The 13,813-nt window shown below is 39.1% G+C and overlaps 2 protein-coding genes across 4 annotated transcripts in view; both read right to left on the bottom strand.

Annotated features, from left to right (window-relative positions):
- Positions 1-6,299, bottom strand: part of LOC120450227 (adenylate cyclase type 6) — a 38,352-nt gene extending 32,053 nt beyond the window's left edge. For 2 of the 3 annotated variants that reach the window (XM_044006141.1, XM_044006143.1), the window contains exons 1-2: positions 6,083-6,299; positions 2,357-2,608 (exon numbers count right to left, since the gene is read on the bottom strand). The gene's annotated coding sequence lies outside the window, so the exon portion shown is untranslated. The remainder of the gene's footprint in view (positions 1-2,356; positions 2,609-6,082) is intronic. The other variant, XM_044006142.1, reaches the window with a different exon arrangement.
- Positions 6,300-7,666: 1,367 nt separating this feature from the next.
- Positions 7,667-8,908, bottom strand: LOC120447789. The gene is made up of 2 exons (XM_039629347.2): positions 8,858-8,908; positions 7,667-8,346 (listed from the first exon to the last, which is right to left on the bottom strand). The coding sequence occupies exons 1-2, from the start codon at positions 8,906-8,908 to the stop codon at positions 7,711-7,713; spliced, it is 687 nt and encodes a 228-aa protein (XP_039485281.2). The 3' UTR covers positions 7,667-7,710.
- Between the last annotated feature and the right edge of the window lie 4,905 nt (positions 8,909-13,813).

Here is a 13,813-nt window from a genome sequence, read left to right as displayed (position 1 = left end):
ATACACACTAAGTGCACCAGATTCTGAATAGAGTCGAAAAATTTGCGAATCGGATTCCATTCGATTGCATTTCGATGCTCTCGAATGGTGCATAAATCACGAAGTTTATGATTGTTTATATGGCCGACATAAGAACACATTCTAGCGTATCTGACTGCGTTTGTGTGTTTATATCGAAAATATTGTGTGCATTTTCATGGACAATTGCTGAATAAACAGAAAATCGTGTTCGTTTCGATGCTCTCTTATATTTTGTTTAATTTGGCAGCCGGAAAAGACGCAGCGAAGCAATTTTTATGGAGTCAGGTGGCGAGTTTGAACCCGGAAAGGAGGGACTCTATCTGTGATTTTTGGGAATTCGACAAACCAAAATGCCTAGTCATGGCAAGACAAGTAATTGAGTTGAACTTGAACTTTGTATTTTAGTAATTCAGTTGTCCTTGAAATCTGTATTTTATTTCTGTATCTCAGCAACGAAATGTGGCAAGTTCAAGGACTCTCACAGCTTTCATCTCATGTGTCAAAGGATGGCCTGTGAATTAAAGCAGAAAGCAGCTGGTCCACACTCTCGGATTAGAAAAAAGAAAAGAAGCCGAACATATTGAACTGAAAGCTCAGACCCCATAGAATGGGGATCGGAGATTGGGGATTCGGGTATTTGGGTCTTCGCCTTGAAGTTTCCATCGAATTCGTGCGTGGACTACAAACAAAAGAGGATTTTCCTTGTACTAATCAGGGACAGTGGTCTAAGGGTCGTAGGTCAGTGGGGAAGGGCAAGAAAATAACTCCATGAATAAATTAACACGCTCAGCAGCTGATTGGATTTGGCTTTTAAAGGATTCGGATATACATACGAATATTCAATGACTAATTAGAAATGGCACAAAGCGAGTTCATCGTAGATATGTGATACATTTATCGAGGCACTTACAGGCAGGACATTATCTATCCCATCGAGTGCAATATTCAGAAATAGCAAAATATGTGAAACTAAATATTTATATACTTATGCATTCAGTTTTTAGAGTTTGAGTCTCGTTATGAACTCAATTTGTCCATGTTTCAGTTTATAATTGGCTTAATGTTTGAAATATGAAAAATGTTATGTTGTATTTATATAAATAATATAAATAATATATCTTATTTGAAATATTTCTATAAGTTATTAATGCTATTTTAGACAACCTCAAGGAACAGTATCGAACAGTTTGTCAAAGGAAATCTAATGAATTAGCGGCGAGTAAATGTGCTCAAAGCTTTGGACTAATAGCATTCGGGTTAATTAGAAATATGTTCACACAAATTGGACATAACATAGATTAGACGAAATTATATTCGATATGGATTTAAATGCCAGACAGGTTGGAGTTAGCCTGATGCTAAGGAAAATAATTGAAATGCTATCTGCAATACTAAAGCACTTTTGCTACTTTCTCAGTCACTTTTAAGAAATTTACACTCTAAATGGAATTTTAATTTGCGTTGAGCCATCGATTTCCTAAAACGTTTTCACATCACACCCACTTCGATTATAAATTCTTTGTAATCCACAAAGTTTTCTCTGCTTTCCCAGATAACAGAGACACCAGAGGTAAAACTTCCGAGGCCATCTTAGGCCGCACAGGACATTTAGTTGCTCAAAGTTTAAGCAGAACTTAGTCCACCTGCCGGCCAAAAAGCATATCTAGAGTCAGATGAGCCAGCATAAATCCTTGCTAAGACCAAGACCAGCCTACGAGATAAGAGATCATATAGCACACGGGCCACAGGAAGTCCGGGGGTCACCGGAAGTGCGGAACTTTGCCTCTGATGGGGCATAAACTTTTGTGTTTAACTAATTGCTGCCTCACACCGACTGCCTCACAGCGACGCGCCCAGCTGGAAAGCACATGCAATTTTCATCTGACATTAAACCGCACTACCTGCCTGTGGTTGGGTGCAAATTTAGTATCTCATTACGCAAACTTAATAATTTACAAAAATATTCATATTACGCATACGCCTCGTACAACGGAAATGGAAATAAACCAATGCCAGCGTTGCACTACGAACCGCATGAGGTGGAAGCCTACAGCTAAAAAGTAGAAATTAACCAAGTTCAGTGGTTTAGTGTCCTGCAGGTTGAGGGAAACCCCATCTCTTTGCTTCCGAGCATGGCCGTGTGTGTGACGTTTAACATAATTAAATAATTAAGCGCTTAGAGTGGCAGTCGGCTTGTGAATGAACTAAATCACAAAAGAGCAAGCGAATCGTAAAGACACCACCGGCCCACCTGCCCACCGGTCGGCTACTTAATGTTTTGGTTTTATTAAAAGGAGCAAATCAGAATTTATTTCCTGCAATTTCGCATACATACCTTACAGGAGGAAAAGTTTTCCTCCGACTTTTCCTGCCTCCGCCTGCTGATAATAACGCTGATGCTGATTAGGCTGATGATAATTTATTTGAGTATTTCGTATGCATTAAAGAACAACATCTGAAGATTTTTCACATTTTCTTTTCGTTTGTTTGGCTTTCCTTATTTCGCCTTGGTTCACTGGCAACTTCTGAACTTTAAAATGTGCGCATTTTTTACCGTCGGAATGGATGCATTCCAAATGAAATGCCCCTTTAAGGAAAAATGTTTGAAATAATTATTGCGAATTTAATTTTCTTTTCCCTCCCTTTCAACTGCACGCGACTTTTGTTTTTATTTATTTTTCGCAATGGAAAAAGGGTCTTGACAAAATGAACCGTGTAAAAACTCCACACATGCGGAGGAAAAAAAGGAATTCAATTTCAACTGATTTTTTAAAGACTTCTGCTGATTGTCGTTCTTTCTGATATTGTACAGTTGTTGACAGTTTGCTTTTTTAGTTATTTGTTTTCGACCAAAAAGGTCTTTAAAGTGTGTAACCAAAATACCCAATTCCAGAAATGGTAAGCAACTTGAATTAAGTTGTACTTTTATTAAGGCGAATTTATCTGGCTCCCATTTAATTCGACTACGAACTCTTCAGTGTTTCTGAAATAACACGCGTGGGATTATTTCCAGGAACAGATCAAATATGCATTTTTTTCGACATTCGACTACCAATCGATTGTGCATACGAAAAATAGGTTTATCCTGGCCAAAAAGATGTGCCACTCACTGTTTTAAGTGAATTCAACAGCTGTTGTATCCAACATCCAAAAGCAATTAGTATATAATGCGTAATTTGCAGTAAAGACCAATCAAAGTGCTGAAGTAATTGGAGAAGCCGAACTCCAAATTGCCGCGAATCGAGCAAAACAATCAAAATAATTTGTTTACTTTATTACTTTGACCCAGTGCCTCAGAACTGTATGAATTTGACGGAAAAGGGTGTTGAATCGTGTTGAGACTGACACCAAATGGCTGGCAATTTGCATACGAAATAGGCAAATTGGCAAAACAGAAATTGGAGGTGGGAATACAGAGCCAACTGACATAGGTGAAATTGCATAAAAAGCCAAGAGTACAAATAACAAATCCTAGCCGAGCCGAGCAGAATGATTGAGAGGCAAAAAGACACGCCATTCAGTCATCAATAGGACATGCCCCGATATCAATCCCCCCAATCCCCTCACTGACTCCCCCATCAACTAAATCCCAATCCGTCGGCGAAAATCAAAGCGCAAATCAGCGCCCAGCAAAAGTCAAATTAGAAAAGCGGACGAACGGAAAAAAAAGCGGAAAAACAACGAGAAGTATATTAAGCTTTGCCCTATCAAACCATAAAACACCCTTCTAAACTTTTTGGCCATTTACAAACATTATAAAGTATCTTTCAACAACTAAAGTTAGGAATCACAGAACTAGTTTGCAGATAAATAAGAGAACTTTTACTTGAACTAAAAGCATTGTCTATAAATACAAATCTTTTAATATAATTCCCCATCTCAGATTCACTGCACCAATGACGAGAAAATACCCTTCTGTTAGGGTACGAAAAATAGAAATCAGTCATGGACAAATGAAGCGTCAAATTAGAAAATAATGAAAACAGAAATAAACAGCAAATCTATATAAAGTATATGAAAATATATACAATGCGGGCAAATCATAACAAAAACAGAGATACTTGAGCCGGAAGCGTGCCAGCGTTTCTCGCACAACAATGAATCAAGGATCCCAGGACTCAAGGATGCAGCCCGTGAAGACAGCCAAGCGGCAAAGATAAGCCCGCACTGAAATCGCCAAATGAATGGAAATGGCGGTGGCGATTGAAAAGGGGCTGTGGGGCTATGATGTGTTTGTGGTGGGTGGTGGGCGGTAGGCGGTGGGTTCAATGTTGCCATTGTTATTACTGCTGTAATACGCTTTGCGAGAAGATTACAATTTCTGATTACTTTGTTATTAATAAACACAAAAAGCGTGCCAAACACACGGCTGCATTCACAGAGATGCACGCCGACACATGGAGAATACATGATCGACACTGGATGCTCTTGGCGACAATGCAACAATCGAATTTCATTACAAATAGGGTAAAATACTCGTATAGTATGGAGTTGACGTATAATTCAACCCACTCAAATTAGCTGATTTTCTATTCGCTTGTAGCTGCAAGCCAAACGTTAGTTCGACAATAGTGTTAACAAAATTATATTCATTACAAAATAAAAAGTAGGTGTATATATAATGTTATGTTTTCAGATAAAAGTTACAGAACAGATACTATCACTTTTATGTTTACGTTTTTGTTTATATTTTCTTATGATTTCCAATTTTTGGACTAAGCTTAATGGAATTTAAAATTAAATCACGCTATTGTGAAGTTTATGTTTTGAGTTCCATTAAAAGCGTATAATCCAGAAAAAGTTACTCCCATAAACTACCTTTCCCGTCTATGGAAAACCGTTGACAATGACATTTAACACCCAACCACCCACAGTTTTCCCTTCCACCACCCTAAACCGCCTGTCTGCGTCGCGTTTACTTTATCATTTTTTGCTTTGTTAGGCAAAACTGTTTATTAATAAACTTTTCTCTGCTGAGGCCCACAGAGCCGAACAATAAATACGAAACAACAACAGAGACAAGAGAAACAAGAGAAGCCCTTTGCGCAGGAAAAACAAGTTAAAATGCATTTTGTGCGAAAGACAATTCAATGAAGCTGCTAAGCCAACTAGCTGTGGTATCAAGTAGCCGATCGGATGGAATTAATGGAATGACAATTGAATATTACATTGCAAAATTCCCAACTGACATTCCCAACTTCGCACAAAGACGGCTTTAACTCTTTAGGCAGCACATTTGTTGCCAAATTAATTGCATTTTAATTGCGAGAGGGAGAGTAACGTGAAGAGTTTTGTGATTAAATTAAGTGTGTAAAATTTGTTTTCTTTCGGCTAAATTTACAAGGCATTCGGTTTGCAGCTATTTCGGGTATTCAATTTACTTTGCAATTTTAATGCGGCCTTAATTAATATTAAATTTCGATTTATTCGAGTTGTTGCGACCCCTCAAATTCATTTTTATTCACAGTGGGTATATCGTTAATGGTTATTTTGATTTAAGAGTGCAAATGATTTGGGGCGTTACATTTTTGGAGCTCAAGTTGAATTTTCCATTTTATGCATCTTTAAGATTCCTGTGATTTTTCTTATGTTTACAAATTAGTTTGCACGCAACTTTAATTGGTTGTGTGTTTTTTTGTTACATTACATTCCAAATCGACAAATTTATGTTTTATTTATTTTTAAAGATGCTCACCATTCTAAAATATATATGTTTTACACTTTTAAGTTAGAGATAACAGCAAGCATTTAATGTAAATAGACATGTTTAATTGTATCCTGTTGCTTTGGTTTTTAGTCAGTTCGTAGCACATCTTATTTTGTAAAGTTCTCTGAACATAAAATATAAGATTTGCATTTGAAAAAAATTATCATATGTTTTTTACGCTTCGCATATCATAAATTAATAGGTATGCATTTAAGTATTGATCATTTTGGAAACTTTCAATTTGAAGCACTCTTGTTTAAGGTTTTATTATGGGCTTGTTTCAAAAACTCAATAGTACTACAAGTATCTGGAGTTGTTTTATCCATTATCACACTTGCTGCACCGTTCCCTCACCTTTCACACACTTTCACTTTCGGCTCCACTGGCCGATTTTCACATATTGGTTGGCGGAGAGAAGGTGGACTCCTCTATGGGCATTATCTTGTATCTATGGCCCTTCAAACGCTTTTCACTGTTGCTCGGCCGAATATTTTTATCTCACTCGCTCGCACTGTCTTCAGCCGGGCCGCATTTTCCGCTTTTTCCGATTCCGTTCCGTTCGCATTCGGCAACAATAAACCCGCAACTAAGTTGAATTTTCCTCGGCGGTCGGCTTATATACGATTTTCCCAGTCGTCGCTTCGTCGAATGTTGAATGGCCAAAGCTTCGGCAGGCTTTTCCCGCATTTTCCGCAAGCTTTTCCCGCCTTCAACACTCAACGAAACTTGAAAGATTCTTTCAATCAGATACTGTTTACAGGTGTTTGTTTTGGCCCCGATTTATTGAGGTTTGCGATACCAAAATAATACGAAAAATGGAAGGAATGAAAACAAATATTCGGTAGAGTGCATTGCACTTAAAGCTCTTCAGCTTGGATTTTTTATTTGTTTTTGATATCCCACGGGTAACAACGAATGCGCAAAGATTCCAAACAATTTAAGACACTTGTTGCTTCCCAATTTTATTCCAACTGTGCGTAAAAGTAGGCAAGCAATTTTTCTGTTTTCGCGTACTGAATTATTCATAAGTCATTTCAAGAACGGCTAACCGCCGGAAACATAAGAATCCCATATATATTTAGGCACAGCACAAACACCCCGCCAAACAAGAATAACATTTAAAACTTTTCAAATATTTATACGGCCAATTGGAAATTTGTTGAATTATTGAACTGGCTCAAACTTGTCAGAGAAAAAGGGGCGCAGCGGGCTCTCCAAGTTACAGGGAAACTTTCCTCAAGATTGGTTAATGAAAATGTATGCCAAGCGGCAACACGTAAAGAAAACAATAAAACCCGGCCACAGTCGGCCGCAAATCAATTGAGAGTGGGAGGTTTGGAGGTGTGGTGGTGTGGGTAGCCCAAAGGACACCGCAGCAAGGACCTCACAGGACTGCGACAATATCTCACGGTGAAGAGTTTCTTGCGACGTTCCGTGCGCATTGTGAAAACATTTTTCTAATTTCCTGTCATCTATATAAATGAAATGTTCACGGCAGCAATCGAGTTGCTGCGAGGTACGAGTATGGTTGGATGGGTATATTGGTTTTGAAGGATGACACAAAACTCTGAAGCTATTTTACATAATCTCAAAATAAGAGTATATATTTTTGAATAAAATACATATTGCAAATGTACACATAGGTTTGACTGTTATGTCAGCTTTGTAATCATGTTAATTTTCCATAAACTCTTAGCTACACCTACATAAGTTAATAATAATTTTAGAATATAAAAATAAAAATATTTATTTATATAACGGATTGCGAAATACCTATAACTATATGTATAACTGTATATCCTTATGATATACTAAGTACTTTATAGTCGCATCCCCCATTTCAGCCATTTTCCAATATCGTGTGAAACAAGCAGAGTCGGGAAAGTATTTGTCTATGTATTTTGTAAAATTAAACAACAATTGTCGCACAGAACAGAAACAGAAAACAGAAATTCGTAGTGGGATGAAGTATATGTATGGGACTAGAAACGGAGTCGCTTCACGGAGCGATAGTGGTAGCCATCGTCCAGCAGGGCCGATGAGTCCTCCTCGCCATTGGGCAGCTCCTCCACGACGGTGTTGCCGTCCAAGGGAGGCAGATACTCCTTTACGGGCAGCAGATTGGGAACCACTGACGGAGTGCGATAGTGGTATCCATCGTCCAGGAGCACTGCAGACTCCACCTCCTTCTCGGGCTCCTCCTCCACGGTTTTCACTTCCACCTCCTCTTGCGGTTCCGTGGTTACCTCCACTTCTTGCGGCTGTTCGGTGGTGATGATAACTGCCTCGGTGGTTGGCTCCACTGTGGTGGTTTCTTCTGGAACTACCACCTCGGTTGTGGTGGGCACCTCCGGCTCCTGGTCCTCCTCCACCACAGGTGGCAAGTACTCGTTGTTCAGCGGCAGCGGAGGCAGGTAATCACGGGGCGGCTGCAGGACATGGTTCAGGGTGGCGGCATGCTGCTCCACTGGCGGCAGGTAATCGCGACTGGGCACAGGTGGCAGCTCCACTGGAGGCAGGTACTCCAGCGGCAGGTGGCTAACATCCCGGCGAGTCACTGAACGACAGCTGGCCAGGCTCACGACGGCGAACAGCAGGCAAATCACCTTGACTCCGTGCTGGAATTAGAAAATAAAAGCTTTTACAATCAAATTTCGGAGTTTAATACAATTTTAAATAACAAAGCATATGAAAATGCCTCAACATCTGGAATAAAATTGGATGATTCCTAATAAGTGAATAAAATTTAAATGTGTTTTAAGTTCACAAAGGTAAAGTTCCTCAGTTACAGACCAACTTTGTGTTTGTCTATTTTAAGTTTATCCAACGTTTTCAAAAGTTGAGTGATGTTTTTACTGGTTTTGATCAAATCTTCCTGCTGCACTGCGACTTACCATCTTTCTTGTAACTTCAACGTTTGCTTCACTTGCTCTGCGATCTGGATCTGACCTGCTCAATCGATTGGAGCTGCGGTTGGGTTTTGCTGCTGCTGTTGAAATAGTTGAAACTATTTATACAAAAAATTAGCAGGCCGGCCAAAGAAGTTCGATGGTCAATCGAACGCAATCGAACCGCATTAACACATATTTGACGTAGGCCAAGTTAAAACGTCTTCAGACGTGTTCGAACTTCGAAGCTCCCAGCCGGATGTTCGACGTCTTGGGCCCTGACAATGGTCATTGATCGTTAGAGATCTGAAGACTGGCGTTCGGAGATTATTATTATTATGTGTTTGCCCATTTGCTCTGCACTATTTGATTGCCGAAGAATCTGTCAATATTATCGTTGGAGATTACCCCAGCCCATTCCATACCTCATTCCCTTCCGCCATTCGACAAATATCATTTTTCCTATATTTATACATTTGTTTAATGTTTTTGGGGGAGGGCCTTCGAAGCGTGGTTTCAATGTCGCCCTCGCAAAGGGCCAATGTCAAGTGTTTTGGGCCTTTGTAACAATTACACCAACTGCAGGTCGACGATGACGGTGCTGAACATATAGCTGAATATATCTCTTCGATCAGAATTGTGTCGGGGAAGTCACGCCGATCAGAGCGGATCGATGTAATTTGTTGCTGCATCATCCAACAGCAATTAACCGACTTATCGCACTTGACCGGTGCTGTAAAATGGAAGTGGGTTCAAAACGCCGAGGGCTCTTCAACCTTTTAAGCCAGCTTAAGATAAAGATGAAATTGAAAACGAAACTCCCATTCGAAATCGAAAACATAGCCAAAATGAAAATGAAACTGAATCACAAAGGAAATGCATGAATGAAAGCCGCATGAGAAGAGGAAAGCACCGAGAATATATTCAATCAAATGTCATAAACCAATCGCAGCTGCCACAAATCCGTTTTATCAATAAAAATATTAGTCATCCAATCTTCAAAAAAAGGACCTGTGATATGCTTTCATAAGGGATCACGAGCACCAAATACCCTATAAAGAAGTTGATGGAACGAGGTGTTAATTTCTATTTATTTCTGACTATGGAATATTGAATAATTTGACACATTTGCCGATAAAGAGTGTGTCAAGAATGCTAAAATAGCATGTAAATAAGAAGGTGGGACAAACTTCTAAAAATATTTCACAGTTGGCTAGGAATTAATAATCTTAAAACCAATAAGAACCAGTTTTTTATTTGAACTTTACTTATAACTGAACATTGCGCAATAATATGATAAATATTAATTTTAAAAAAGCAAAAAAGTAGTCCACGTAGTGACGAAGCGCACGAACGGTTCTAGTGTATATACGCAAAAAATCAAAATCTGCTTTAGTTTTTCAATCATAACGGGTGAAATGGGAAAACGTTCAAAAGTTATTAAACAAAAAAAAACCGTTCCCAAATTTAAAACAACTAACCCTTTTTGAGTAATAAATAATAGTAAAAGTTAATGTTCTATGATTTATGGAACCATTCAAATTATGCAAACTTACATGACATAAGAATCGTTAGTTTCACCACTCATGGATAAGCCTGCTTATCCAATTATGCTTATGCTATTCAAACTAACAAACTAAACTAAACTAACCAAGAAATATATTTTTCATATTGTATAGTCTTAGTTGACTAAAAAGTCACGTTTCGTCTCAAAATGTAATATCAGAACATTTGTATGTTGCAGTTGCAAGCGTCTTTGAACTAGAGATTTTAGACTTTAAGAGTAATTCTTAGGCTAGGTGGGCAGAGTTAAATTCTTTCTGTGCTTCCAAAACGCAAAAAAAAAGAAGGCTTTCCCCATTGCGGCGAGCAAACAAAATAAAAAAACACGATGAGCAAAAAGCTTTCAATTTTCTGGATCCCCCATTACGACCTGTCCAAAATCAGCAGTCCGATTTCTCCTGCCAGTTCAATTCAATGTATTTTTTTTAGCTGGCTAGGCAAATCGAGGATTAGTAAAAATTGAAATACTTCCCCACAACGCCCACATACCCAAAAAAAAAATCGAATGGTTTGGTCCCGCCAATGCTTGCGTAATAGAAAAGCAAAATATTGAGGTAGGAATTTCAACTGAACCACGACCACACGGTTTAATACCTCCTGGTTTTTTGAAGGCGACTTGAATTAAAATTCAGCAAAAAATTTGGTACAAAAAATGCATCTATAATTCTGGGGTGTTTGTTTTAGAAATAGTTTTAGGGGAGTATTCCGGAAAATCGGGCTTTCGTTCGAGTAGCTGCCACTCAGGGCATTTCCATTTTACTTCCAAAAACACCCCCCGCACAAAGCCCCGAATCAAACGAGGTGAACATACATTGAAATAACCGACAGGGAAAAACTATTCAATTTCCCCTAATGGTCCATTCAGACCCAGACAATTGGGAAAAGTATGCGGTAAAAATAATAAGAGCTACAAGTCACATTTGATTAAGATGTTTTTGGTTCAAGGAAAAGTTATACAAGAATCAGCGAATTTAAATTAATGATACTATTCGTGTTTAATATATATCTTTATTTAAAATCAGTCTAATTTACCTGTTGCTCTATGGTATATAATAAATATTGATGCAGTAATAAGTAAAAATATTAAATGTATTCATTTTCATTAAAACGAATTGGTGTTACCTATTTTCAAATAGAAAAATAAGTGCAGTTTAAAAGTTTATGATTGACATGGTAAATTGCAAACTAAGTTATAATTGTATTAGTTATTTGTCCCAATTCACCATATCCTTTCGAATCCCAGCAGATTGCACCTTCCCTAAGCTCTTTGGTAAGTCAATTGCCCTAACCTCCTTGACTCCCCCAAACTCTGATTGATGTTTGCCTTCCGCTGGTATAAGTGTCATTTGCATGCAAAACTTGCCAACTTCGGAGCACACACTCGCACTATGTAGTATATAGAAAACTGAACAAAATGTAATCACGCCATGAAATATGCAACAGATGTGCTGGGGAAAAGCTGGAAAAGAGGATTCATGGGGCATGGTGCAAGGGGAAGGGGAAGGACAATCTGCAAACAGGCAACAAATTAGAGGCAATTCACGTGCCTGTCAACTTAACACATTACGCTCCAATTACGCGCCTTCGCAGGGCGAAGATACATACATACATACGTACAGGAATCGGGTGAGGTCGCAAGGAAGTCCTGTTCGTCCTAGTTCCGGGTTCCTCGAATATCACTTTCCGCATAATAAAATCAGTCGGAGCCCGTTGCCTGTCGCCTTAGCTTTGCAGTTTGGCAGGATCGCAAAGGAGCGGGCTCTCCCAATCGGCTTGGGAAATGCAATGCATACTAAGCAGTCATAGCAAGGAAAGGACATCACTTATGCAACAGACACACACAGGACATCGAATCCTGGCCCAGGACAAGCAATTCCAGGAGGTGTAAGCCGAAAAGAACATAGGGAGAAGACTTTTATGACCGGAGGAAAAATTTAATTACAATTTACAGGTTGACCTTTGTCAGGTTGTCAACCCTTTTCATCAGGAAACACACACTACAAGAAAATGGTGTCGCTGATTGAAAAAACTCTTTTCTTTAAAACTCTAGATTCCTGCATTTCTGAGCATTGAATTTTGCTCAACCATTTTTATTACATTTTAAAATACAATGAATTAATTGAGTAAAGATCCCCTTGAACAACGAAACTTCGTCAACAAATATATAAAATATTTTTCCATGTCAAAAGAGATAACCGAATTAGAATTTAAACAAGTGAAAGTCTTTAGAATGAAGCAAATGGTGCAGAATTGTCTAGATAAATGTGTCTTTTGTGTTGGCATTGAACTGACCCCGAGCTGAAACCCAATTAATTTTAAAATCCTTTGGCAAAGTGTTGTGCCAGACTCCTTGAACTGCTTTCTCTCAGCCCTTCGGTTTTATTTATTACATTTCATTCCCGTTTTGCTGTTGATTTGCCTCGATTCTCTGCCGCTTTGGGTCGCATTGTCAAAGCGAATTTAATTGTCTCAATTATGCGCTAAATGTCGCCAGTTTCCAATTCCAACAGCTTCCAACAAAACTCCGACCCAAATCAAGACAAGGTCAAGCGGGGCGGTATCCTTTTTCATTGGGTTTTGTGGCGGGTTGGGCTGGGAAACCAAAGACAAGTTGGTGACAAGGCAACTTCATTGAAGCAATTTTCACCTCCTTCGGGGGCACCGAAATGAGGCAAAGCGACGACCAAATAATCAAGTGACTTACTAAAAAGTTAACGCAATTCTGTGGCAACTTCAAAAAGTTCCGTCAACCCTTTTGTGGTGGCGCCTTGTCGTGGCCTGAAGGAATTCCGCGGTTGCCACCACCTACTCCTCCTCCTTCCCATTCTTCTTCTCCCCCTCTTCCGCATCCTTTTCCGGTTTGTCCCGCCAATTCCCGCCTTCACGCTCAGTTGGATGCACTTTTGTGCCTTCATTACCACGCCGCCGAAAAGGACGAAAGTCCTTCAAGCCTGAGGGCATTTCTCATTCAGACTGAGTTGCTGCGAAATTTCTGGGCAAATCTGCTGACTAATTCTATAAGTATTATTACATTTTAATTATAATTTTATTGATTTGTAACAGGGAAAAGCGTTTGGCGAATGCCATTCAGTTATATTTTCAGTTGTATGAAGAGTACGCCAATTGGTATTCATACATTTGTCGATATATTTACCCATTTATTATTAAATAGTCATTGGAGACGCTGAGTGCACTTAATTAAATCCGAGCGAGGCAATTAAATGTCAGTTATCGAAAATTAGTATTGGTCTGACATCCAGTTGGTTTGCGACCCTATGAAGTATTATAATTCCCTTCAGTTTCTAAACACAACTTTAAGCCAAGACTTTAAAAACCTCATCAACTTCCTTAAAATTCCAAGAAATGCACCCCGTTTTCAAGAAAATGGCAGAGCTTGAGACCCATTTCCAGGCAACCAGCTTATCGGAATAGATGACACATGGCGATCCCCAGCGCTGAAATCGCATTAGACGCACTTGCCGGCGTGTAATGCGGCGTATACGCAATTTGCTTTACAGGTAATTAAAAAACAACACACGCCGCACACACCTGACGAAGCGACCCGTAAATTTTCATAATTTCACACTCAGCTGGGCAGCATTTTCGGTGGAAAAAGCGGATGAGATCTAATCAA

This window comes from Drosophila santomea, chromosome 3L (assembly GCF_016746245.2).
Source record: "Drosophila santomea strain STO CAGO 1482 chromosome 3L, Prin_Dsan_1.1, whole genome shotgun sequence".
In the NCBI taxonomy this organism is placed as follows: domain Eukaryota; kingdom Metazoa; phylum Arthropoda; class Insecta; order Diptera; family Drosophilidae; genus Drosophila; species Drosophila santomea.
The sequence above is the reverse complement of the archived record's forward strand: the minus strand, read 5'-3'. Positions and strand labels throughout refer to the sequence as shown.

Coding starts and splice junctions, on each gene's coding strand:
- LOC120447789 (XM_039629347.2), bottom strand. CDS start 8,908: ATGACCATTGTCAGGGCCCAAGACGTCGAACATCCGGCTGGGAGCTTC. Junction 8,347..8,857: donor ATCCGGCTGGGAGCTTCGAA/GTTCGAACACGT, acceptor TTCTAATTCCAG/CACGGAGTCAAGGTGATTTG.